Source organism: Peromyscus maniculatus, chromosome 1 (assembly GCF_049852395.1).
Source record: "Peromyscus maniculatus bairdii isolate BWxNUB_F1_BW_parent chromosome 1, HU_Pman_BW_mat_3.1, whole genome shotgun sequence".
Classification (NCBI taxonomy): domain Eukaryota; kingdom Metazoa; phylum Chordata; class Mammalia; order Rodentia; family Cricetidae; genus Peromyscus; species Peromyscus maniculatus.
Genome location: NC_134852.1, coordinates 157,474,090 through 157,498,692, shown reverse-complemented (window position 1 = coordinate 157,498,692; position 24,603 = coordinate 157,474,090). Strand labels below are relative to the sequence as shown.

Below are 24,603 nucleotides of genomic sequence, written 5' to 3'. Positions count from 1 at the left end.
TTGCTCTGGTTCTCACCTTGGCTTTCTCCTGGCCCATCATGTGTAACTCCTGCTCACCCATCCAAGCCTCGGCCTCTGCAGCATCACGATAGAATTGCTGGGCTCGAAGGGCTTCTTCTAGTCGCTTACCCCGAAGCTCTAGCTCATGGCTCAGGCGTTTCCACATTTCCTGGAGCTCAGCCAGCTCTGGACCTGCTGCTGCTGCTCCCAAAGCACGCTGCCTCTCTTTGAGGTCTGCAATCCGGGGCTCATGGCCCTGGATCTCCTTCTGCAGGGTCTGTCCCAGCCAGAAAATATACTGAAAAGCTTGCAGAAAGAACCCCAAGCCTCTATCCCTTTAGACCTCCTCTACCTGGAGCCCTTCCTATATTCTTTTCCTTCCTGAATCCTCTTGCAGACTCTTTCCAGGTCAGGGTCAGAATGTGATATCCCTTCAAACCTCATGCTTTCCTACCAACAGAGGCCACACTCCTGAGCTAGGAGAAGTTAAATCGCCAGGTCTAGGACTACATAGCAACAAGAAAATGCCATAGAAACCCTGTCATATGAGAAAACAAAGGAGATGGACATGGCAGCATACATACATCTTTAATCTCAGCAGACAAAAGGGGATCTCTGTGAGTTCAAGGCCAGCCAAGGATACATAGTAAGACCTTGTCTTAAAACAATAGCACCCATCCTCCACCTCCCATCCTCACCCCCAAAAAAGGACAAAACAACGCTCTGAAGGGGCTCTTGGGAACTTTGTTTTCACCCTTGCCCTCTGCCTCACCTGGTTTTTCTTCATGAGAAGCTGGACGCTGGGCAAGTCCTTGCCATGTTCCATAGAGCTGGCCATGGGTAGCCGCTCAGTCACCCACAACTGGAGAGAAAGGAAGAGTTAATAGAGGTGCAAAGAGGAGCCACCTACAGTTACAGCTGTGTATGCAGGAGCAGCCATCTCAGTCTAGTGTAGAGGGCCTTGCAGAACATCCATGAACATCCTTAGGGGGAACACTCTCAACACAGAAGAGGGAACAGAGCACTGTGGGCATCTCCCCGGTGCCCAGAAAGAGGCTAGAGAGCTATATGGTACCAGGGAACTCCTATAGCTGATAGACTCCTTCGGTAAAGTGGCAGGATACAAGATCAACTCAAAAAAATCAGTAGCCCTCCTATACACAAATGATAAAAGGGATGAGAAAGAAGTCAGAGAAACATCACCCTTTACAATAGCCACAAATAACATAAAATACCTTGGGATAACACTAACTAAACAAGTGAAAGACCTTTTTGACAAGAACTTTAAATCTCTGAAGAAAGAAATTGAAGAAGATATCAGAAAATGGAAGGATATCCCATGCTCATGGATAGGTAAGATTAACATAGTAAAAATGGCAATCTTACCAAAAGCAATCTACAGATTCAATGCAATCCCCATCAAAATCCCAACACTTCTTCACAGACTTGGAAAGAAAAATACTCAACTTCATATGGAAAAAGACCCAGGATAGCTAAAAGAATTCTATATGATAAAGCAACCTCTGGAGGCATCACCATCCCTGACCTCAAGCTCTACTATAGAGCTATAGTAATAAAAACAGCTTGGTACTGGTATTAAAAACCGAAATATGGACCAATGGAATCAAATTGAAGACCCTGACATTAATCCATGCACATATGAACACCTGATTTTTTTTTTTTTTAACAAAGAAGCCAAAACTATACAATGGAAAAAAAGAAAGTATCTTCAACAAATGGTGCTGGCATAACTGGATGTCAATATGTAAAAGATTACAAATAGATCCATATCTGTCACCATGCACAAAACTCAAGTCCAAGTGGATCAAAGACCTCAACATAAATCCAGTTACACTAAACTTAGTAGAAGAGAAAGTAGGAAGTACTCTTGAATGCATTGGCACCGGAGATCACTTCCTAAATATAACACCAACAGCACAGACACTGAGCACAATTAATAAATGGGACCTCTTGAAACTGAGAAGCTTTTGCAGGGCAAAAGACACGGTCAATAAGACAAAAAGACAGCCTAAAGAATGGGAAAAGATCTTCACCAACCCCACATCTGACAGAGCTACATGGCTGGGAGTAGCTTGCTGTTCCATGCCCAGCCTGGTTACTCACTATCTCATCCTCCACATCCCGGTGGAACTGATGCTGCTCTCGGGAGGCTTGCAAGCGCCGGCAGCGTTCCTTCATGGGTTGGCACAGGGCCCTGAACTTCTCCTCCACAGCCCTTGAGGTCCTTTCTACCTCCCCTGCACTCTGGTCTTCCTGGGCCAGGGCCTTTGCCTGGGCTTGGATCGCCTCCACCTCCTTCTCTCTCACAGCCATCTCTCGTTCCAGCATCTGCAAACACAGCGGAGAAAAGATGTCAGTGCCACATTTCCACATTCACATTCAGAAGACCTAGCCTCTATCAAGCCAGTCATGATTCCTGATCACCTGGGGAGAACAACCTCTTTCGGTCTGGATAGGTCAGTCCCAAACTTTAATACACACACACACACACACACACACACACACACACACACACACACACACACACACACACACACGAATTACGAATTCCAGGACTGTGTGACAACTATGCATATTATGAATTCATTGTCAAATCCACTTCTGCCTTACTTTCAGATGCTGAAACTAGACCAAGTGCATTTTTTTTTTTGCCAACTGGTACAATGCCAGCCTTGTCAGAAGAGGGCGCTAAAGGCATAGCACAATGCACTGGAGGAGGCATGCTTTGCTTTTTCCTTGGGCTTCAAAACTGCCCACAGAGAAAACAAGGGGTCTCTTTCCCCTCCAGAGCCAGGGCTCTACACTCGCTGTTTTGGGATTCTTAGGGTCAGGCAATCAGCAAATATAGTCTACTTAGTAAATAAAGTGTATTGGAGCTGAGCTCCATTCCTCTTATGTATTGTGTGTATGGCTTTTAATTTTCTCTTACATGATAAAGACAAAGTTGAATTGCTATGATAGAGATCGTATGACCTACAAAATGCAAAGTATTTATCATTTGGCTCCATTGAAAATACTTGTTTTTTGTTGTGGTGGTGGTGGTGGTTTTTACATTTGATATATTTGTGGGTGTTTAGGGGCAGTTTCTCTCCTACCATTTAGGTTCTAGGGAGGGAATTCAAATAGTCAGGCTTGGTGATAAGCATTTTTATCCACACAGCCATTGCTGGCCCTACCGTCTCTTTACAGAGAAAAGGTCTTCCGACACTTGCTGCAGAAGTCTGTTTAAGACTTGCTACAACTTAGATGTGGTTTGTTTCCTCCAAGACTGAGGCTGAAATCTGCTCCTCAAGATAAAGTGTTGACAGACAGTAGAGGGGCCTTTAAGAGGTGAGTAGGCTGTTAAAGGGATTTATGTAGTTCCCATGGGACTGGATTAGTTAAAGGGCAGGTTGTAAAGTGAGGCTGCCTCTTGTGTTTCGTCTCTTTCACACGACCTAATTTCCATCATGTTCACCTGTCATCTTACGACACAGTACGAGACTCTCCAGAAACTGAGCAGATACTGGTGCTGTGCCCTTGAACCTCTAGAACTGCAAGCCAGAATCAACTTCAAAAAATAAATGACCCAGGCTCATGTATTTTATTGTAGCAACAGAAAACAGATTGAGATAACACCTTTAGTACTAACACCTTTTACTAACGAATACCTTTGTTAAACTCAAGTTTCTCTGTCCAAGGCATTGATGTGACCTGTCTCCTGACTTTGCCCTGACTGACACACAGCCCTGTACACTGTAATGCAATCTTTAGTTGAAATCACTGTTAGAAATGCTAAAAGATGTCATCTACCAGGCCTCCCTCTTGAATTGCAAGAGCTAGGCACCCTCTTCCATTCTCCTCGGTTCCCTCTCCCCAAAGGCCCCCTGCATACCTGTTGCTTCTTTAGTAGGATGTTGACGCTGGTGAGGTCCTTGCCATAGTCATCTGAGTGCAGCTGGGCCTGCAGACTCTCCAGCCAGCTTTCCAGAGCAGAACAGCTTTGGGCAAATAGCTCTGCCCGGTTGGCATCAAAAAGGCTTCGGGCCTTGGCTTGGGTGGTGGTCTCCAGTTCATCCCAGCGCCTGTGCAGGTCTCCCAGCTTCTCTGACACTAGGATTTTGAGTTCTGGCTTTTCAAGAGTCAGCTCCCGCCCTTCCTGAGTGACAAGACAAAGGAGTCTAAGTGCCAGGGTTAGGACACCACTGAAGGTTGCAGGTTGATCACAGGACAGGGATCTCAACAGTAGAGAACTGAGTGTATCAAGTAGTTCTAATTTCTCGTGTGAGGCGGGCTTATTAGTAGACTCTTCCTAGAGGTTTCTAAAGCCTTCTGGACTTCCCTTCTTTGTTGATCATACTCCACTCCTTTTTCAAGATCCAACTTGACTCTCACTTAGGAAGCCATTGTGAGCTGGGCCTGGAATTTTGGCACTTGGGAGGCTGAGACAGGAAGGTTGCTGTGAATTTAATGCCAGCCTGGTCTACATAGCAAGATCCTGTCTAAAAAAAATTCTTAAAAGCCACTTGCAATCTTTTCTTATTTTGGGTTCCCTACTGCTCATAGCTTCTAGCATTCCACTGTACATGGACTTCAGTTATCTGTTGTCATTTCATGTTTCTTAGCTCATGTCTTCTCACTTGCACTACACCAAACAAATCTCACATGGTCTCCCCATGTTTAGTCCTTCAGCTTGAAGACTTTTGTTCCTGTGGAAGTACAGGAAGCATGTGTGGTGAATGAAGTGCCCTCACGCAATGGCAGACTGGGAGGTGACTAATCAGCAACCTCATGCTGTGGTGGGATAATGCTGCTTCAGGGTCTGTCTTGTCTCCCAGGGTGCCCCAGTAGCTCTGAGCCCCAACAACCTGGTGGCAAGCCTGCCATGGTGATACTCTCCTCTCCTTCTCTCCCTCCCTTCCTCTGTGGTACAGGGGATAGAACCCGGGCCTCACACATGCCATGTACATGTTCTACTGCCGAGGTACACGTCTACCCCAACATATCCTGTCTGGACTGCTCTCTTCTGTCTCCTCTTTCCACTCCCTCCTGGGTTTTGTGGCACCACCTCTCCTGAACTTGGGCTGCTCCACAACTCTGGTTTCAGGGTCGGCTTCTGAGGCCATAAAGTCAGATGCTTTCAGGTGTTTTATGTGGCTGTCGGGATGAAGAGGGTCAAAGGGCAGCTTGGCTTATGTGGCTTCACAGCTTTGGCACACGCCTTGCATAGTAATCCAGGCTTGTTCTGACCTTGCCCAGGACACTTGTCCACCTTTGCTTCCAGGAGCCTTGTCATACATTCCGTGCTCCTGACAGACTGACTTCCTCCTCGTTCCTCCTCACACTTCTGGGTTTCAGCTCATCACTCACTCTACCTAGAACCTAATACTGCTGCTTGCTCACGATTCTCCTTACCTTCCACAGACGGCCTGATGTGTTCCTACTCGTCTCTACTCAGCTTAGTGTCAGGGCTTTAATGGACTCTACCTTTTGGCACCCACTGTATTCTACTCTGGATCTTTTCACTTATTTTTGCAATCCTGGGCATTGAACAAAGGACCTTGTACATGCTAGGCAAAGCTCCAGCTCCAGGCCTTTTTACTTTTCATTTTGAGAGAGAGAGAGTCTTACTAAGTTGTCCAGGATGGCTTTGAACTTGGGATCCTTCCATCTCAGCTTCCCAAGTAGCTAGTAGTTAGTATTACAGGCCTGTGTCAGCAGACTGGCCTTCTGCTCTGGATCTGATTAGTTGTCTACATATGTCTCGCATCCTGGCTGCAGTGCTTTCCCTTGAAGTCTGAACTAGTGGTAGCATCACCTCCTTTCCCTCTCAGTGCTTGCATATGGTGCTAAGTGTGTGTCTGCTGAACAAATGCAAACATTGCTTTCCTCTCCCCAGTTACTATGCTCTTGAGGGAGGAAAAATGTCTTTTGATATGCCATGTACCACCTAGCAACATGCTAGCTCACATTATCATCTCTAGGAATATTTGCTGAGTAGAAGCAAATATTCACTTATCCTCAGCAGTTGAGGCAGAGCTGTATGGGAGACAAAGTCCTAGGAATGATAAGATTCAAAAACAAGGATCGTCAAACTATGGCAGATGGACAAAATCTGCCCCCTTGCCTGTTTTTATAAAGTTTTATTGGAGGACAGCCATGCCCATTAGCTTCTATGACTGCTTTTGTGCCGTGACAGCAGATAGAAGGAGCTGTACACAAGCTGTATGGCCTACAAAGCCTGAAGTATTTCCTGTCAGCCCTTTGTAGATGTTTGCAGACCACACAGCAGAAGAGGCTGTGATGCAGATCCAGAAGCAGTTATGACACTCAACCCAAGCCACAACTTGGCTAATACACTGTATTTTCTTGAGGTTCCGTCTGACAGAACTTCATCCCCAAGCCCTAACTTCCCATTTTATCAACGTTGGCCTCTGGAAAGAACTATGTTCTGGGGTTAGGCCCACTCAGGCTAGAATGTGTCCAGGATATGTCCAGAAGCAGCTTCAGAGGCTCATCATCTTGCGGCTCTGGCCACACTAGTTACCTTGTCCACTTTGTCCAGCCAGTCCTTGTTGGCTGCCAGCTCAGCCATGAATGCCTGGTGCTTTTGCCACTTGGTGTGCAGGTTGCGGGCCTCATCATAGGACACATCCTGAGCCGTCAGCATCTTCTCATCAATCCAGAGTTTCAGCTGGTGCAAACATAAAGCAGGAATGAAGGAGATCTTTTAGAGGGAAGGAGTGGTGGGGACAGATGAGCCAGGAGATGCAGAAGACTCCACAGGAAGCCATGAAGGGTGTGTGTGTGTGTGTGTGTGTGTGTGTGTGTGTGATGTATAGCTAGGAAATGCTACAGGATACCAGGGGACTGAGAGTCTCACCTCTTGACAGTCTTGCAAGAAGTGCTGCTGCTCTCGGTTGTCCCGAAGGCGGCCCAAAAGCTGCTGCACTGCCTCCTGATTCTTTCTGTGTCTGCAATGACAACCCAGGATGAAACCATGACCCTTAACTCACCTGGGAGACCCAGTCTTCCTCTTATGTGAATAATGTCCCCCAAGGGTCCCGAAAGACACCCAAGGAATTTGATTTCTAGGCCTGCCATCCTAGTAGGCTCGAATTTGGCTCAATGTGGCAAGACCCTCGTGGATCCTGGTCCAGCCTGTCCAACCACTCTGATCTTCTCTTATTTGGTCATCTGCCTCCAACTCCCTTCTGTCTGCCAGTTCACTTGGACACAGATGAACTCAGTTCTCTGGTGTATCAAGCTTTAGACCACCCTCTTTTCCACTATTTTCCCCCAAGTTCCTCATTTGTCCATCATCCTCATCATACCTCTTCTCGATGGAGTCTGCCTTCTCTTGAATCTTCTCAGCATGGATGTTGCCTTTGGACACCAGCTGGCGTCCAGCCTCCAGGAGTCCACGGATGCGCTCTCCATTGGCGTCCATGGTGCTCATGAAGTCTTCCAGCTTTTTAATGGCCACATCTGCAGCCTGGAGTGTCCCTGGCATCTCCGTGTGAGACAAAACATATTCCTGTGTGGAAGAGACAGTAGCAAGCTCACTTCCCATAGCATGTAGATTCTACTCCTCTGAGAAGACTCGCCCAGAGGGGCCAGCCTGGTGAGGAACAAAGTGGCCCAGATGGCTCTGTAGACAGGGCAGAGGCCACTAATGTGGGCACCTTACAATGTTACAAGGCAACTAACTGGGCTGGAAGACTTTTACCAGTCCAAATCCGTTCCATCTTATTTGTAACTATTGATTTATTTAATCAGGACTAGCCAGGCTTTTCATTTCCTTTAAAGTCAGTTTGGTTATGTTTACATTTAAATTTTGTTAGAATTATTATATTCTAGTAACACAGCATTTCTCAACCTGTGTGTTGTGACCCTTTGTGGGTCACATATAGATATCTTGCGTATCAGATATTTACATTATGATTCCTAACAGTAGCAAAATTACAGCTATGAAGTAACAATGAAATAATTTTATGGTGGTGGGGGGTCACGACAATATGAGGAACTGTATCAAAGGGTTCCAGAATTAGGAAGGTTAAGAACCACTGTAATAACATATAAAATATGTTATTAGAACATATTTCTAGGGGCTGGAGAGAAGGCTCAGTGGTTAAGAGCACTGACTGCTCTTCCAGAGGTCCTGAGTTCAAGTCCCAGCAACCACATGGTGGCTCACAACCACCTGTAATGAGATCTGGTGCCCTCTTCTAGCTGACAGGGACACATGCAGGCAGAATGCTGTATATATATTAAATAAATCTTTTAAAAAACGTATTTCTAATATGTACTTCCTGCCTGTATTGCTTGCTCAACCGTTCCAACCACTAGTACTGCCTACCCCTTCTGCTGCCACTTTCTTTGTCCTTCCCCTGACCCTATCTTCCTCTTCCTCCTAACTGGGACTGTGCTCCCTGGGCTCTTACCTGGCTGCTGAGCACGCCCTCCGCCTGGCGAGCATCTCTCAAAAACCCTTGGAAGCCATGGGCCTGAGCCAAGCGGCCTTGCCGACTCTCCCACATGCGGCCCAGCTCCTCCCAGCCGGTTCCAAGGGCTTCCAGCCTCTGCCTGAGGAAGAGGCATTGGGGATCAGCCTGGTCTCTGGTCACCTCCTCGCCCAAGGTCCTGAGGCGGCTGTACTCGCTCTGGGCTCGCTCCACCTCTCCCCGCAGGGCTGCGTGCTGGGCTAAGAGGGCTTCTGCCTCGGGCAGGGTAGCTGGCCCTTCTTCAGAGGCTACGGCAGTCTGAGTGCGGCCTAGCCAGGCCTGGAAGTCATCCAAGCTGCGCAGGAAGTCCTGCAGCCTCCGAGCCTCACCCAGGGACTCTTCTCTGCGCCGCATGGTGGCCCGAAGATCCTCCCAGCCAGCTTGTACCTCTCCAAGCCGGGTGTTGATGGCAGGGGCTTGGGCCGGGTGACCCGCAGCCAAGGCATTTGCCTCTTGGGTTAGCTCACCCACCCGAGCAGAGATGGCTTCCAGATCTCTCTCAGTGCCTGCCAGTTTCCGCTGCAGGGCTAGCACACCAGCCAGGTCATTGCCCAGGCCTTGGGTGGACTCGATGACCTTGGTCTTCTCTCTCATCCAGGCCTGGGTCTCTGTGCACTCTAGGTGGTAATTCTGGATGCTCAGGGCTGATGTCAGAGCTGCCTTCTTGCCATCCGCCAGCGACCGAAACTGTTGCCACCTGTGAGTAGGGAAAGGTCTACATGTGGAAGGGGCTTAGTGTCCTTGCCCTGGCCAGGTACCTGGAGACCTCTTCCTACTGCTCTGTGCACACACCTCCTATTTCCACTGTCAGAAGGGTTACTCACCCCTGCTCTTTGCTTCCTTTTCTGGTAGTTCCCAGCTTCTCCGGACTGCCTTGACCTCTTCTATTTCTCTTTCCTTCCTTCCTTCCTTCCTTCCTTCCTTCCTTCCTTCCTTCCTTCCTTCCTTCCTTCCTTCCTTCCTTCCTTCCTCCTTTCTTTTTTTTAAAGATTTATTTATTTATTACACATACAGTGTTCTGTCTACATGCCAGAAGAGGGCACCAGATCTCATTATAGATGGTTGTGAGCCACCACATGGTTGCTGGGGATTGAACTCGGGACCTCTGCAAGAACAGCCAGTGCTCTTAACCTCTGAGCCACCTCTCCAGCCCCCTCTTCTATTTCTTTTATGATTTCTCTTCTCTCCACATATTCCAATTAGCTTTCTTTCCTCATTTTCAGCCACCCTTCCAGGCCCTACCACATTCTTCTTCCAACTGCCATCTGCACTGCCTAGTAAGTAAATTTGCTTTGTTTTCCCCCTTTTTTCTTTTTAGTATTATTCCTTGGGGCTGCCTCCCCACCTCAAGCCCACCTGTGGTTGAGCTGCTGCTGGGTGCCGATGATGCGGTCCTTGCCTGGTGGATTGGCCTTCAGCAACTGCTCAGCAATGTCATTTACAGCAGTAACCCGTGCAGCCAGGGCATTCATTTCAGGCTCCAAAGTCTCAAACCTGAGGCCAGGAAAGAGTAGGTCCTGAATGATATGAGGCAGCAAGGTACCCAGGTAGTTTCCCTTAGATGCCCACAGAAACACTGTCCCTTAAATGTTGTGGAATAAACTTTCTTGTACACTGTGAAGATGTGTCACTCTGGTTGGTTTAATGAAAAGCTGAACAGCCAATAGCGAGGCAGGATTTCCAGGCCAGAGGACCCAGGGAAGAAGGGTGGAGACTCCCCGAGATGGATGGAGAAGAAGCAGGATGGGAGTACAGAGTAAAGGTGACCGAGCCACATAAAGAAGTTCTAAGAACTAGTTAGGGACCAGCCTCAGCCAAGGCCGAGCTTTCACAATTAATAACAAGTCCGTGTCGTGATTTGGGAGCTGGCTGTGGGACAGAGAAAGACTGGCTACACTTAAACGTGAGGCTCCTGTCCCAGCACTGCTGTGCCTCTTAGCCTACAAGGTCCACAGTACCTGCAGGTCAGAGCCCCCAGCTCCCTCAAAACAAGGAGAAAAACTAACCACTGTAGGGCTGCTCAAAAACACAGTGAAGATCCAAAGTCAGGAATACCTGTACAGCAAGTCAAACTCAACAGCCTTAGTGTTCCTCTTGGGGCTCTTACCCCCAAACACCTACCCATGCCACATCCTGCTACTATGAGCTAAAAAGATCCAAAAACAAATGTCTAAGCATAACGATGTGAACTCCAGTGTCTTTGGGGGCAGGGAACACCTGACGTTTCTGTAAAAGGCCAGGTGAGTAAATACCTTTGCTCTGTGAGTCACAGTCTGAGCCACAGTCCTCAACTCTACTAGGTGGGATGACATAGCCACGAAGATCCATAAATGAGAGGGCAGGCTCTGCTCCAATAAAACTTTTATTTACAAAACAAAACAACTCAGGCAGCAGGCTGGATTTAGCCCAAGGGTTATAGTTTGTCAAGCCCACACTGTAATAGGAGATCTTAAAAACTTAAAAACATTTACTTACATTTCAAAACAGCCAGGAAATTTGATTATAGATTGACAGTGGGTGATATCTAAGAGTTTCTAATTTTGTTTTATGTGATAATGGTATTGAAGTTCAATAAAAATGTTCTTTCGGCTGTTCATGGTAGCATATGCCTTTAATCCCAGCACTAAGGAGATAGAGGAAGGCAAATCTCTGTGATTCAAGGGCAGCCTGGCTTATATTGCAAATTTCAGGATAGTCAGGGCTACATAGTGAGAATCTTTCTCAAAAAAAAGAAAGATAGAAAAAAGAGGGGGGGGAAGATGCCCTTTCTAAATGACTGTAAGGTTTACTGCTCTTTGGATACAACTCAGGTTGTGTGTGTATGCACCAGCAGAAACAAGATAAGGTGGTGTCAGATCCCCTGGAACTGGATTCACAGGCAGTTGTGAAACACCTGATGTGAGTGCAGGGAAGCAAACTCAGAAAAAGCATTGCTCCCAACCACTGAGCCACCACTCCAGCCCAGCTATTTTGTGTTTTAACTTGTTCTTTTAAGTCAGGGTCTTACAATGTAGCCCAGGCTGCCCTGGAACTTGCTACACAGCTCACATTAGTCTCAGACTTATAGAGGCTGTCATAATTTCTTGGATGCTGGCATCACAGGCATACTCCATAGCTAGCTTCCAATTGCACTATTTTAAGTCCACACATAATTTAAAATTATTATTATTATATATAAGGATACTTCCTCATCTTTTTTTTTTTTAAAGATTTATTTATTTATCATGTTTACAGTGTTCTGCCTGCATGCCAGAAGAGGGCATTAGATCCCATTACAGATGGTTGTGAGCCACCATGTGGTTGCTGGGAATTGAACTCAGGACCTTTAGAAGAGCAGCCAGTGTTCTTAATCGCTGAGCCATCTCTCCAGCGCCCCCCATCTTTCTTAAAGGGGCTATCTTGAGGAATCATATTAGAGACTTGCTTTTTAAAAGGGAAATCAATCAAAAAGAGCAACAGATTGACAATAATGAAATCTGGGAGACGGACACACAAGGGTTTGTTGTGACATGTTCTCTACTTTTGAGTATGGTTGGGCGTGGTGGCACATGTTGGTAATCACAGCACTCAGGAAGCTAAGACAGGAGGATTGTTACATGCTCACCGAGCCTGGGCTCTAGAGCAAGACCTTGTCTCAATATATTAAACACGAGGACGGGAGAGATGGCTCACTGCTTGAGAGCAATGGCTGCGCTTGCAGAGGACATAGGTTTGGTCCCCGGTATGCACACGGTGGCTCATGTAACCATCAGTAACTCCAGTTTCAGAGGACACACTGAGAGAAGTCATAAAAGGAGTAGAAGAGGCTGGGGCAGTCCAGAGAGGCTGGGGACTATCAGAAAGGAAGCAAAGAGCAGGGGTGAGGAACTCTCAGTACTTCTGACCTCTGCAGGCACCAGGCACACAGGTGGTGCACAGACAGACAGACCGACAGGCAAAACACTCAAGCACAAAGGACACATCTTTAAAAATACACATACTAAAACTAGAAAAGAAACAACAGAACCCTATAAAAAGATGGTAGTTAAGACTCAAAGACTACAGTTAAGGCTCAGAGGGGTGTTGCTGGCAGTTTATAGGGGTACTTACACCCCTGTCCCCGGCCCCCAGCTCACAGGTGATGCCTCTCGCGGGGAATGGCAGGCCTTACCTCTGCTGTACCACCTCCAGGTCCTCCAGGCGCTCAGGCAGGGCCAGCCCGTTGAGCCACTGCTCCTTCTCCTCTATCCAGAGCCCACAGGCCCCCGCCTCGCTGAGCATGGTATAGAATGCCAGGGCTGCCTCCAAGGCTCGCGCACGCTCACCCGCCCGGGCCTGCAGCTCCTCATAGTGCCGCTCCAGAGCGGGCACCCTGCCCTGAACTTCAGGTGTATGGCTCAGCGCAGGCGGCAGGGCTGCAGCCTGCTCCCTCAAGGCATCCAGCGTGGGCCGGTGGGCTCGGATCTCCTCCTCAAGGGCCCGGTGCTGCCTGGCCAGGGCCTGTGTGGAGAACTCGTCATGCCCTACCTCAGGGCTGGATACCAGGCGTAGTGCATCCACCAACCAGGCATCCATGTCGTTCGCATCTGCCTGGAACTGGCAGAGGCTGGCAGCCTGCGCTAGCCGCTGGGCTCGCTCCTCGGCCAGAGCCTCCAGCCGCTCCCACTGGGCCTGGAGCTCGGCGGCACGGGTCGAGGCCTGGTTGGCTCCAGGGTGGCCCTCAGCAACCAGCTGCTGGCCTTGTTCCAGGGTGAGCTTCAGGGGCCCCAGACGGCCACTCATCTCACCCCGGAGGGCTGTGTGCTTGTTGAGCAGGCGGAGGACACCGGTCAGGTCCCGGCCTGTCTCAGCTGAGGCCAGGAGGTGCTGCTGCTCCCGCACCCAGGCCTCGGCCTCACCCACTTCCCAGAGGAACCTCCAGAGACGACGCGACTCTTCCAGACGGGCCCTTCGAGTTGCTGCCAACTCACACAGGGCCTCATAGCTCTGCTCCAGAGTGGTCACCCTCTCTGACACCAGCTGTGGGTCACACGGTCTATACTCTGAAAAGAAAAAAAGCAAGCCAGAGGTCCAGCGCTTCCGTTGCTCCCTAGCCACCCTCGTCATGAATCACCAGAGCTTACTCTGGTAGGTCTCCCTTTGGGAGCCAGCTACCACCATTACCCGCCCATCAGTGACCCTGCCCCCACGTTTTTCCCAAGTGACAAGCCTCTTCCTTGTTTCCCAGCCCTTCCACACCCAGCTCCCCCTCCCCAGTTTTCACCTTTCTCTGGGTCACAGAAGCGCAGGGCGGAGGCGCTGACTGCTCGCACCCTCTCAGCCTGCACTGCAATGTCTGCTTCCACCAGCTCGTGTAGCTGCAGCAAGTCCTCCACTCCAGCCAGGTGCTTGCCCAGGTCCTGAGACTGCAGCCGGCCCTGCCAGACACACACGGCATGCCAGTGCCCGGCTGAGAACTGTCTAGCACCCTACCATGGCATGCCAAGCTCACTGCATCTCCCTTCCACCCTCTTTAGATAGCTCCATGTTACACCCGGGCGAGCATACCTGCTCACTCTCACACACAGGGACACCCGAGTTCGGTCCCCACACTTGGTTCTTTATCCTCAGTTGCCCTCTCATGGAACAGTTTTCTTATTAAATTCTGCTCTGGAATTTTTATTGTGAGTCATCTCAGCTCCAGAATCGTAAATACCCACTAGTGTCACGGTTCTGTGCCAGCAGCCTTCGGTATCTTCCCCAGACCCACCCTCAAGCACACCTCTCGCCTAGAAGATGGCAGCCTGTTTCTCCGCTCCCACTCTTGCAGCCCACAGACCTTCTGCACATAGTCGCCCAAAGGACCTTTTTAAAATACGAGGTGGAATCACACCTCTTCCTTTCTTTGAAATCCTTTAAACATTCTGTCTGAATAAAATCCGAATTCCTTGACCAAGCCTGTGGGGCTCTAGAGGAGTCAGCCATAGCCCCCCTTTATAGCCACTGGTCTACCTTTGCGACCCCCATGTGCCCCACTTGCACAGCCCAGAGCTGGAGCCTCGTCACCCCTTCTGACCAGAACCTGCTCTCCTCAAGAGTGCTCTGGGCTTGCTCTTTGCCTCAGTTCAAATGTCCTTCTCTTAGGAAGGTGTTTGCTCCAGTGGCCCCAGGCCTTAGAACCACCTGCCATGGTGTCTATGGTTTTTATCAGCCTCTTTGCCCCTAGGCTGGGAGCCCCACACGGGCCATCTGTCAGTTTTGCTCATCAGAACTGGGAGGGGCCGGCTCTGCATTAGTACATGCTATAGAGAGATGGGCTGGGTGGGTGAGTGAGGTCGACAGCCACACCTCAGCCCCGCCCCTCCCCAGTCATGCACAAGTGGCTACTACCTTCATCTCTGCCATCCAGTCCATGAGGTAGAGCAGGTCCTGAAAGACTTTCTGCAGCTCCAGGTTTAGGAGCAGTCGCTCCCGGCGGGCCGCCACCATCTGCCGTAGGAAGTCCCAGAGCCTGGCTACGTTGTGCTGCCGGGCTGCGATGCGTTTGATGTCATGGTAGTGCTCAGCAGCCAGTTCCGCAGCCACGGCATCCACTGCCTGGACCCGGCCACTGTAGGCCACGATGTCTGTCTCGATGGCTTCGTGCTTCCGCACGGCGGCCTCCACTGCGGCCAGCTCCAGCCCAAAGTTGTCCTGTGGCAGAGGCCAGGAGGGCAGGGTTGGGAACCCAGGGGCAGTACCTCTGCTTGCTCTGTCTGTTCCGCAGAGCATGCTGGCTGCCAGATGCCAACTTTAGGTAGTGGCTCTCTGTTCCCTCTGGATCACCTCATCTGCCTCACTGTCTCTTCTCCTGGGCAAGCCTTGGGCCCCCAGATCCTGAGTCTCTTTCATGACAGATACTGTGTTTTATCCTCTTCCTGCCCTGTAGGAACCCCTACTGGTACTGTCTCTCTCCCATTTCTCCCCACCAGCCTGGATGCGCCTGGAACATGAGTCCTACCTGGGACACGAGGCGCTGGTTCTCGCTGAGCCAGGTTTCCCGCATGGCAGCCTTGCGGTCGAAGCGAGCGGCCAGTTGCTCCAGCTTCTCCTGGCGGATCAGCTCTGTGCGCAGGGCCAGCTCTCGCTCATGTTCGGCTTTCTCCAGCCGCTCCCAGGCCTGCGAGGTAGAGACTGGATTAGGACAATGGGTCACGGTAGAGGTCAGCAGGGCCGGGGCCCAAGTGAGTGCCACAGAAACTTGCTCCAGTGGATTCATGGATTGGGATCAGTGAGGCACCTGTGCCTGAAAATTCGAGAAAAAGGGAGAGGTGCCAGGCACACCGTGAACCCACATAATAACTGTTTGCTTCTGGACAAGATATGAGGTCATCTGTGGAAAATGCCTGCTTTGTCTGCTGTGGTGGGACTGTGGGTAAGTTTACCTGAGTTAGTCTAACTCGTTTGTGAAAACACAAAGCAGGAGTAGAGATGGGGACATGCGGACATGTTGAAGAAGACAAAGGACTTGAGGTCTGACTTATTGACAGAGACCACGATCATGAGAGGCTCCCAGAGTCAGGTCTGAGAGTGTGGGTAGTGGGTGTCAGGGCCTGGTGGAGTCAAGAAGGCCCTGGGTAACGAGAAGCATGAAGTGCCCAGGCCAGGGATGACCAAGGATGGCCATCTGTGGATGTTAAGGGGGAAGCATGGACCTTGTTGATGTCAGAGATGAGCCGGCCTTCACGGGGCGTGTAGACCTTCTGGTTGTTGGCCCGCAGCTTGCTCTGGATGGTGAAGAGCAACACCTCCAAGTTCCCTTTCTCTGTGAACCTGAAGCAGAAACCAAGGCAAGATTAGAGGCAAAGACCAAAGGGGACCCAAAACCTTGACTCTACACCACAGAATACTCATGCTGCTTTTCTTCTTGCAAAAAGTTACAGTGTTTTGTGTGAAAGCCAAAAAATACTAGCAAGTAAACCAAAAGAACATACTTTGGTTTTCTCCTTTTTTTCTAGGGAACTCAGTGTGTATGTATGTATATTATATATATACTATATATATAATATTTTAATAAATAAATTTTAAAGATTTATTTATTATGCATATAAGTGTTCTACCTGCATGTATGCAGGCCAGAAGATGGCACCAGATCTAACTACAGATGGTTGTGAGCCACCATGTGGTTACTGGGAATTGAATTCAGGACCTCTGGAAGAACAGCCACTGCTCTTAACCTCTGAGCTATTTCTCCAGTCCCCAGGAACTCAGTATATTGACTGGGTTAGCCTTGAACTCACAGATCCGCTTGCCTCTGCCTCCTGGGGGCTGGGATTAAAGGTGTATGCCACCATGCCAAACCCTCATCTTGTTTTTCCTTTTCCTTTCCTTTTTTTTTTTTTTGAGACTGGGTCTTGCTATGTAGCTCAGGCTAGCCTTGAGCTCATAATCTTCCTGCCTTAGCTTTTAGAGACCTGGGGTTACAGGTGTGCATCACTATGCTTGGCCCAAGAACATTTTTTATTTTTCTTACTATCTATTTATTTATTTACTGACTGCAGCACTGGGGGTGGGACCCAGGGCCTCACACATGCTAAGCAAATTCTCTACCACTGAACTACATCTTCACCTCTTCAAGAAAACTTTCTGCCAGCACCCGGGAGGCAGAAGCAGGTGGATCTCTGTGAGTTCCAGGCCAGCTTGGTCTACAGAGTGAATTCTAGGACAGCCAGGGCTACAGAGAAACCCTCTCTCAAAAGAAAAAAGAAAGAAAGAAAGAAAGAAAGAAAGAAAGAAAGAAAGAAAGAAAGAAAGAAAGAAAGAAAGAAAAGAAAAGAAAAGAAAAGAAAAGAAAAGAAAAGAAAAGAAAAGAAAAGAAAAAAGAAAAGAAAAGAAAAGAAAAGAAAAAACCTTTCTGTTTTATCACAGGTCTCATCGAGTTACCTAGGCTAGCTTTGAACTTGAGCTTGTGATTATCCATCCTGTCTCAGCTTCCTAAATTGCCTGGATTATAAACCTGCAACTCCAAGACCAGCAGAAACATCATTTTAAAGTAACCAAAAGCTCCACAGAAGGGGTGACTGTTGTTACCCATGGAAGTGCTGGTTTCTTCCTTGCACCATGGGGAGCTAGTGTAAACAGAGCTCAGTGATCAACTCAGCAGTTGTAATCAAGACCTTGGCTCTCAGGACTTCCCAGCATTAGCACATGGTAACTTCTCATTGTCTACATTCTCTCATCCCTGTTTTCCAGATAAGAATACTTAACACAAATAAGCTATATAAGTTGTCCAACACAGCTGCTGAGTGGAAGAGCCAGGATTTGAACCAGGCACCTTAAACTTGGGTGCTTACCACTTTGTTTGCTGTGGCTTACAATGAACTCTTGTAGTCATCTTCTTCAACTATGACAATCTTTTCATGTCAAACTCATTTGGAGGGATACTATTTTCAGTGGTTGCTTCATGACTTACTATTATTATTTTACAAAGGTCATGTTGAGGAGTGTCCTTGAGATTACATCTTTGTTGAATGCCCAGAAAAGGATTTTCCAGGTAAAGGGTACCTCACACCATTCCCTGGGCTGTACAGAATAGTTGCTTTTTAGATAAATATTAGTTTTGGAGTTAACATATTAACTCCAAAAGAGTTTGATGATGATTCTCTCCCCCTCCCCCCACCAGTATGTGCCACAGAGAATTGTTAACAGCAATCCTATACGGGAAGAAATGAATGCTAATTACCTCTGTGATGCTCATTCTACATCAGCCACGTCATACCGCCAGCTGCTGACTTGTCTGTCAGGTCCAGTCCTGTCTGTTCCTACACTGAGACTACAGTGCTGCATGACTGACCCCAACCAGTATTTTTCCTTTTTTCAGGCAGGGTCTTACTCTGATACTCAGGTTGGAACTCAATATGGCTGCCCTTAGAACTCATGGCATTCTTCCTGCCTCAGATGCCCAAAAGCTGGGATTTGCAGGTGCGAGCCACCACAGCTGGCTTGCAACCAGTAATTTTATCTGATGGACTGCACTGACTTGACATGCCATGGCAATCATTCTTCCATGGCATGCGTTTTAAAAATGGCTAGTCATTAGAAAATGTGTTTTGGAACAACTGCACTGTTTGGATGCTTCCAGCACGTTGAGCTGAGGGAAATGAGCCTTGGCAAATGTCCCTCCCAAAAGGCCGCCCTCATTTAGGCTTTCTCTCAAGTGAGCACAGCTCTGGGCAGGCATGCTCTGGCAGGGTGGGGCCCAGGGGACACCTACTTGGGTGGCTTCTCCACAGTGCGGTAGGAGTTGAAAGACTGCAGCTGGTTCTGGACTCCGTTCAGGGAGTTGGCCAGCTGCCTGTCATTGAGGGTCACAATCGTTTGTTCAATCCACTGCAGCAGCTCAGAGGCCAGGGACTCATATTTCTCTACCAGGTGTTCCGCCTCCATGGCATGGTCCAGGACCTGTGGGACAGGAGATAGGTAAGTGGGTGTCCTACCCAGTGCTATAGCTCCACCCTGCCCCGTTTTAGGGGAGTGAAACCGACGCAGGCCTCCTCCCGCCCGCCCCCCTCTGGCCCTTAAGCCTGCTGCCTCTCAGGAAGGGTACCTTGCCAATCCTTTTGCCTTCCACAGCCAGGGCCTTCATCTTGGAGAAGTAGTGGTAGTAAGTGGCCACGTAGGTGATGATTGACTTCTCATCGGGTTGATCCACATTCACATCTGAGGAAAAGGACCATCTTAGGTGAGGCAGACATAGAACCTGCCTCCCTTCCAGAAGTAGGCCTAAAACCTAACCGATTCACCTCATGCTAGGGGTCCCCAGCCCTCCAATGCTAACACATCTTTTCCAGATCCTTTTAGAGCAGCGGTTCTCAGCTGGTGTGGTGACCCCCAGCCATTCAGTTATGCTTATATATACGTTACAGTTATACGGTAGCAGTTATGATTTTGCTGTTATGAATCATTATGTGGATATGTGATGTGCAACCCCTCTGAAGGGATTGTTCAACCCCCCTCCCCAAAGGAGTCGTGACCCACAGGTTGAGAACCACGGCTTTAGAGCCAAGTAACAACTCAATTATGCCAACTTCCTCTTAGATATGGGAAGGGCCTGCCAAGCAGAGGGCGAGAAATCCAGAAGCCCAGGAAACTTTTTACTTAGTATATGTGATACACATTAAAGCAAGCAAATAAATAGCATTCCCATCTGGTGGCTCATGGTCCCCAGAGGCTAGAAAAATGTCTAAAGTGTCAATGGACTGAGGGCAGAGACTAGAAGCTAAGCCTCTCGAAGCTGGGTGCACCATAACGAGGACAGACACCAGCTCTAGTGTCATCTGGGGCACGGTCACTGCTGTTGTCTCCAGTCTGCTTTCCAAAGTTCAGCCGTGGGTAGACCCAAGGAGGTAAGTACCCCTCAGACAAGCAAGCATTCTCCACACAACCATAGCTGACAATGACTTGTGGGTCCCTGGGCCGTCTGACTTAGGCCACACCACTCCTCTCAAAGGCTAGACCAGGAGACGGGAAGCCCCTCAGAACCTTCAGAAGACACCAAGGCAGGCTGGAACTCCTGAGGTCGTCTCAGTCAAGCCCACAGGAGCCTTCACTTTACTCCCGTGCCCTGCAGAATTGTCATGCTTTGCAAATGTTCTCCAAGGAACTTTGCACTTAGCCTGCTTCTGTCTCTAAGAAGCCCAGATACTCTGAATGACAGCTGAATGACATGCTTGTCATTCTCAACTAAGAGGGCTACCAGCGGGATGAAAGTCAGGGAGAAAGAATCAAACCAGCCAGGCAGGCTAAGAAGGAATGCTTCCAATGGGGGCTCTTGGTCTGGCTCTCCTCCCTTTTCTGGCTGCACCCAGATTACTCTGCCCTGCAGAGGCACAGGAGGAAACGAGCTCTAGAGCTGGGCTGAACCTGACTCACAGCTGTACCAGGTCTATGACCTCCAGCAGGTCACCTGATCTTTAAAGGTCCCATCTCTTCCGTAAACTGAGGATAATAATGGCAAAGGGATGTTGTTAGGACAAGTAAGGTATGTCGAGTGTAGTGCAGCACCAGGTACAAAGAGCCCAGTGGCCCTAACTGACCATAGCACCATGGGAGGCGGTCAGCAGGGACAACTGACCATGGGCTAGTTCTTGGTGAGAACCAAAGGTCGTACAGCTTAACTAAAACCCTAGAATTTTAGAACAAATCAGAGCTCATGTGAACCAGAGTTCTCTCATTTTATTTTTAAATGTTTATTTTTGTGGTGCTAGAATGTGCACAATTGAGTTTCATTCCCAGCTCTGGTCTTCCCATTTTGGAGATGAGGAAACTAAGCCAGGCTAAGTGATCGGCTCTAAATCATACAGGTGCTCTGGGCTGAGAAAGAACCTACAGCCTGGAGCTCTCTCTGAGGCAGGGCTCCCCTTATTCATACAAACTTGGTTTGTTCTGAGGTAGTCTGTGTAGCACAGGTTATCCTCAAACTTGCCATATAGGAAGGCTGGCCTTAAATTCCTAACCCTAGCCGAGCGGTGGTGGCACACGCCTTTAATCCCAGCACTTGGGAGGAAGAGGCAGGTGGATCTCTGTAAATTCGAGGCCAGCCTGGTCTACAGAGCGAGATCCAGGACAGGCTCCAAAACTACACAGTGAAAGCCTGTCTTGAAAAAAAAAAAAACAAAAAACAAAAAACAAAAAAACCTTAACCCTTCTACCTTTGGCTGCCGAGTATTGGGATTGTAGGCATAAGCCAACTCACAGGCACCTTCTTTCTTCTTCCGAGACACAACTTTTCTTACCATAAAAGTTATCCTTTAAAAGTATACAGTTCAGCAGCTTGGAGTGTATTCACAAGGTTGTGGAAATCATTGCTACCACCTAATTCCAGAACATTTGCATCCCTCCACTGCTGCTGGTTCTCCCTGGCAACCACCAATTTGCCTCTGTCTTCCCTACACCTGTTTTGCAGAGCTCTGGCCCACCTTCAGGATCCAGGAGCTTGGTCAGGCCGAGTTCCTTTTCAGCCAGATTGAAAGCATTCTGCAGATTGTAGTGTGCATTACACTTCTTCAGGGACTCAAAATCCAGCAGGTCTGGCCTGGGGGTGGGGGAGGGAGGGACACAGAACACATCAAAAGCATGTCAGAGCCTAAAGAAAAAAATGTAAATTCATTCCTGGTTGGAAATATTCCAAGCCCACTCCCAGTATACCACCCTACTTCCTGGCTCCTCTCCCACAGTCTTTTTTCCTTCCCTCTTTTTGAGACAGGGTCTCTTCTTATGTAGCCTTGACTGGCTTGGAACTCACTTTGAGACCAGACTGGCCTTGAATTTGCTATTCTGCTTCTGCCTCCCAAGCCTGGGATCCCCTTCATTTCCCCTCTATAGCTACGCTCTAGCTCAGCCACTCTCCTGGGTCATCCACTCCTGTGTCCATCCAACCGTCTTCTCACCGGTGTTTGTGAACAATGGCGTTAAAGGCCAGCCCATCTCTCCAACTGGTGGTAAAGTTGTGCACGTTGACATTGGGATACCTGTACAGAAAGACCAGGAAAACCGGTGAGCACTTCAGAGCCCTGGTCTGCGGTACAAGGACAATGGGCAGGTTGTAGACCCGAGAGTCCATCCCAGTGCGGCCGACCCCGACAGCCATGCTCCCGGCCTCCTCACCCTGCGGTCTTCATCTGGCACCACAGCAGCAGAGCGTCCTTGGCTGACTTCTTCTCCTTGTTGTCCTCTGTCTCCACACTGATGTCTTGGATCTGAGAAAGGAGCAAACAGAGTGCAACTCCCCAGTGGTGTCTTGGTGATACCAGAGACACTCAGAGAAAATCACAGAAAATTGATTTTTAGGAATGTTGTGTGATGGGACAGAACCTGAGTGAGCTCTTCTTTCCTAGGCTAGTGACACACATTATCAGGTTCGGGGGATTGGACAAAGGACGTCAGTGGAGGGGAAGTGCCTACGAGGGACGGGGCTGGTTCTTCCGTGTGGAGAGTACGAGCAGGGGAATGAATGTTTTCTGAGAGCTGGCTTTCAAAGATAGAGCTGAAAGAGGGAGAGGTGAACTGGAGAATGACAGGCACAATTAGAGGAGCTGAGATGACACCGAGATAGAGTACAACAGGGAAAGTGACAAGACACCCCCGTCACCTGCACGGATACGCTTCAATGGCAAGCTGCTCTAGAAAGTTCTATATGCTCTGTTTGTAAACTTACTTATTATTTTGTTATGTGTGTGGGTGTTTTGCCTGTGTGTCTGTCTGTGCACCATGTGTGTGCCTGGTGCTCTCAGAGGCCAAAAGAGGGCATCAAATCCCCTAGAACTCGAGTCATAAGTGATTGGGAGCTGCATGTGGGTGCTGGGAATTGAACCCAGGTCCTCTGGAAAAACATCCATTACAGTGCTTTTAACTCCTGGACCATCTCTCCAACCCCTCAATTTTTTGTATTTATCTTGTCACAGACCATCAGTAACAGTGTGAGGGTCTAGTCTGGTTGGTGTACAGCTAACACCTGGAGGATACCTGGAATCGAAGGATGATGGTCCACACCAGCCCAAGGGTCAGACGGTGGTTTCCATCCACAATGTCATGGGAGCCCATGTTTTCCAGGTGTACTTTCTGCTCCTTCAGGAACTGCAGGGCTTTATCCACATTCTCCAGGCAGTGGATCCGCATCCGGCCCTTTGTGGGCTTTGGCTATGGGTGGATGAAGGGTACAGTGACATGGGACCACAGCTTGCTTTCTTCCTAGCTTTCTTAGCAACCTGCCCCATAACCTCCCATGATCTCCTTTGGGAACACAGGGACAGCCCTAGGGCCAGGCCAGAGGTCATGGAGCCCAAGCAAGGTTACAGATGCGGCTTGTGCAGATTAAGATTCCCAAGGGAATTAACTGCACCCAGAGTGGATGGGAGAAGAAACGTTTTCAATGGGGCCACTGTTCCTGTCTCTGCAAAGCATGGCTCCCATGTAATCCATGTAGCAAAGCCCCTGGGAATGAGACCATCCTCCAGGCAGAGGAGCCATGGTATTTTGCTCAGCTCTTTATGGCACCCCCTGTGGTTTGTCCCCTTGGCCAGTCTCTGAGGCTCCCTCCTCTGCCCACTGTCCCAACTCACCAGGGTCTCTCCCGAGAGCACCTCCAGGAGCCTCAGGAGGTTGCGCCCGTCCCGCAGGTCGCTATACAGGTCTCCCACCCGGCATGTCACCCGGGCCAGGTGGGAGTTCACCCACTTGGTGAAGGTTTTCTTCTGCACGGCTTCTCGCTCATCTGCAGTGGTGACAAGGAGTCATTCCTGTCCCGCAAGGACAGTGTGCTTGCTTCTAAGCACTAACAGGCATGTGTGGGATGGGATGCCTGAGAGAGTCTAAGTGACAGCTGGGATCGGGCAGGGTTAGGGATGACCAACAGAACAAACAATAATCTAAACAGCTAAGAAATGAAGAGGCTGGGATGAGCTCGTGAGCCAAGGAAAGGATAAGAAGAGCAAGATAAAGCCGGGCACAGTGGCTCACACCTTTAATCTCAGGTTCGAGACCAGCCTGGTCTACAGAGAGTTCCAGGACAGCCAGGCTACACAAAGAAACCCTGTGTGTGTGTGTGTGGGGGGGGGGGGGAACCAAACAAACAAAAAAAAAAGAAAAGCAAGACAGACAAAAAAGGTCTCAAGAAGAAAGGAGAGAAGAAGCTGCCCAGAGAGGGGCTGGGGTTAGGCTTCATGCTCTAACAGTGATGAAATACCGGACAACTTACTCAATGCCTCAGTTTCTCCACTTGTAGGACGAGCATATTCCTATTTTATTGGGTCACTATAGCAATTAAATGAGATACTGGGTATGATACATCTAGTGGTTGTCCAGTAGGATGTGGCTCCCTGTTGGGGAGCTTTGATAAAGGCAGGCCCTCCTTCTCCTTCAGATGTGGACAAGGGAGAAGGTGTGGCCTCTAAATAGGGCAGACCTCCCAGATGGTCAGCACCTGGACTCCCAGTGGAGAGGCTGTGTGGGCTTTTAAGGCAGCTCCCTGCTCCGGGTCATGTACGGAAAAGGTAGGCTACTCTACTCTGAGGCAGGCCTGCACAGTTGGCTGTAGAGGGTCCAGACCTAGGACACTATTGCCTCAAGACTCAGAAATAATTTATAAGAAATTAATTATAAGAAT

General features: G+C 49.1%; 2 protein-coding genes across 6 annotated transcripts in view; one reads left to right on the top strand and one right to left on the bottom strand.

The window, feature by feature from the left end:
- Rbm4 (RNA binding motif protein 4) overlaps positions 1 to 9,960 on the top strand; it is a 63,275-nt gene extending 53,315 nt beyond the window's left edge. Inside the window, exons 3-4 of one of the 3 annotated variants that reach the window (XR_013049052.1) lie at positions 3,211 to 3,351; positions 9,823 to 9,960. Coding sequence is in view for 1 of the 3 variants with exons in the window: in XM_076564041.1 (XP_076420156.1) it covers positions 9,728 to 9,782 (55 nt within the window). In the remaining 2 variants the exon portion in view is untranslated. Of the gene's footprint in view, positions 1 to 3,210; positions 3,352 to 9,727 lie in introns of all 3 variants that reach the window. The other 2 variants (XR_013049055.1, XM_076564041.1) reach the window with 2 other exon arrangements.
- Sptbn2 (spectrin beta, non-erythrocytic 2) overlaps positions 1 to 24,603 on the bottom strand; it is a 42,386-nt gene that overhangs the window by 6,990 nt on the left and 10,793 nt on the right. For all 3 annotated transcript variants that reach the window (XM_015999054.3, XM_006980565.4, XM_015999053.3), the window contains 21 exons: positions 23,561 to 23,712; positions 22,965 to 23,138; positions 22,107 to 22,198; positions 21,890 to 21,970; positions 21,419 to 21,534; positions 19,048 to 19,160; positions 18,715 to 18,902; positions 16,157 to 16,274; positions 15,463 to 15,621; positions 14,853 to 15,155; positions 13,747 to 13,900; positions 12,655 to 13,525; positions 9,861 to 9,998; positions 8,445 to 9,201; positions 7,335 to 7,537; positions 6,884 to 6,974; positions 6,548 to 6,694; positions 3,896 to 4,159; positions 2,125 to 2,349; positions 773 to 862; positions 17 to 277 (listed from right to left, as the gene is read on the bottom strand). In XM_015999054.3, coding sequence (XP_015854540.2) covers positions 17 to 277; positions 773 to 862; positions 2,125 to 2,349; positions 3,896 to 4,159; positions 6,548 to 6,694; positions 6,884 to 6,974; positions 7,335 to 7,537; positions 8,445 to 9,201; positions 9,861 to 9,998; positions 12,655 to 13,525; positions 13,747 to 13,900; positions 14,853 to 15,155; positions 15,463 to 15,621; positions 16,157 to 16,274; positions 18,715 to 18,902; positions 19,048 to 19,160; positions 21,419 to 21,534; positions 21,890 to 21,970; positions 22,107 to 22,198; positions 22,965 to 23,138; positions 23,561 to 23,712 — 4,697 coding nt within the window. The remainder of the gene's footprint in view (positions 1 to 16; positions 278 to 772; positions 863 to 2,124; positions 2,350 to 3,895; positions 4,160 to 6,547; positions 6,695 to 6,883; positions 6,975 to 7,334; positions 7,538 to 8,444; positions 9,202 to 9,860; positions 9,999 to 12,654; positions 13,526 to 13,746; positions 13,901 to 14,852; positions 15,156 to 15,462; positions 15,622 to 16,156; positions 16,275 to 18,714; positions 18,903 to 19,047; positions 19,161 to 21,418; positions 21,535 to 21,889; positions 21,971 to 22,106; positions 22,199 to 22,964; positions 23,139 to 23,560; positions 23,713 to 24,603) is intronic.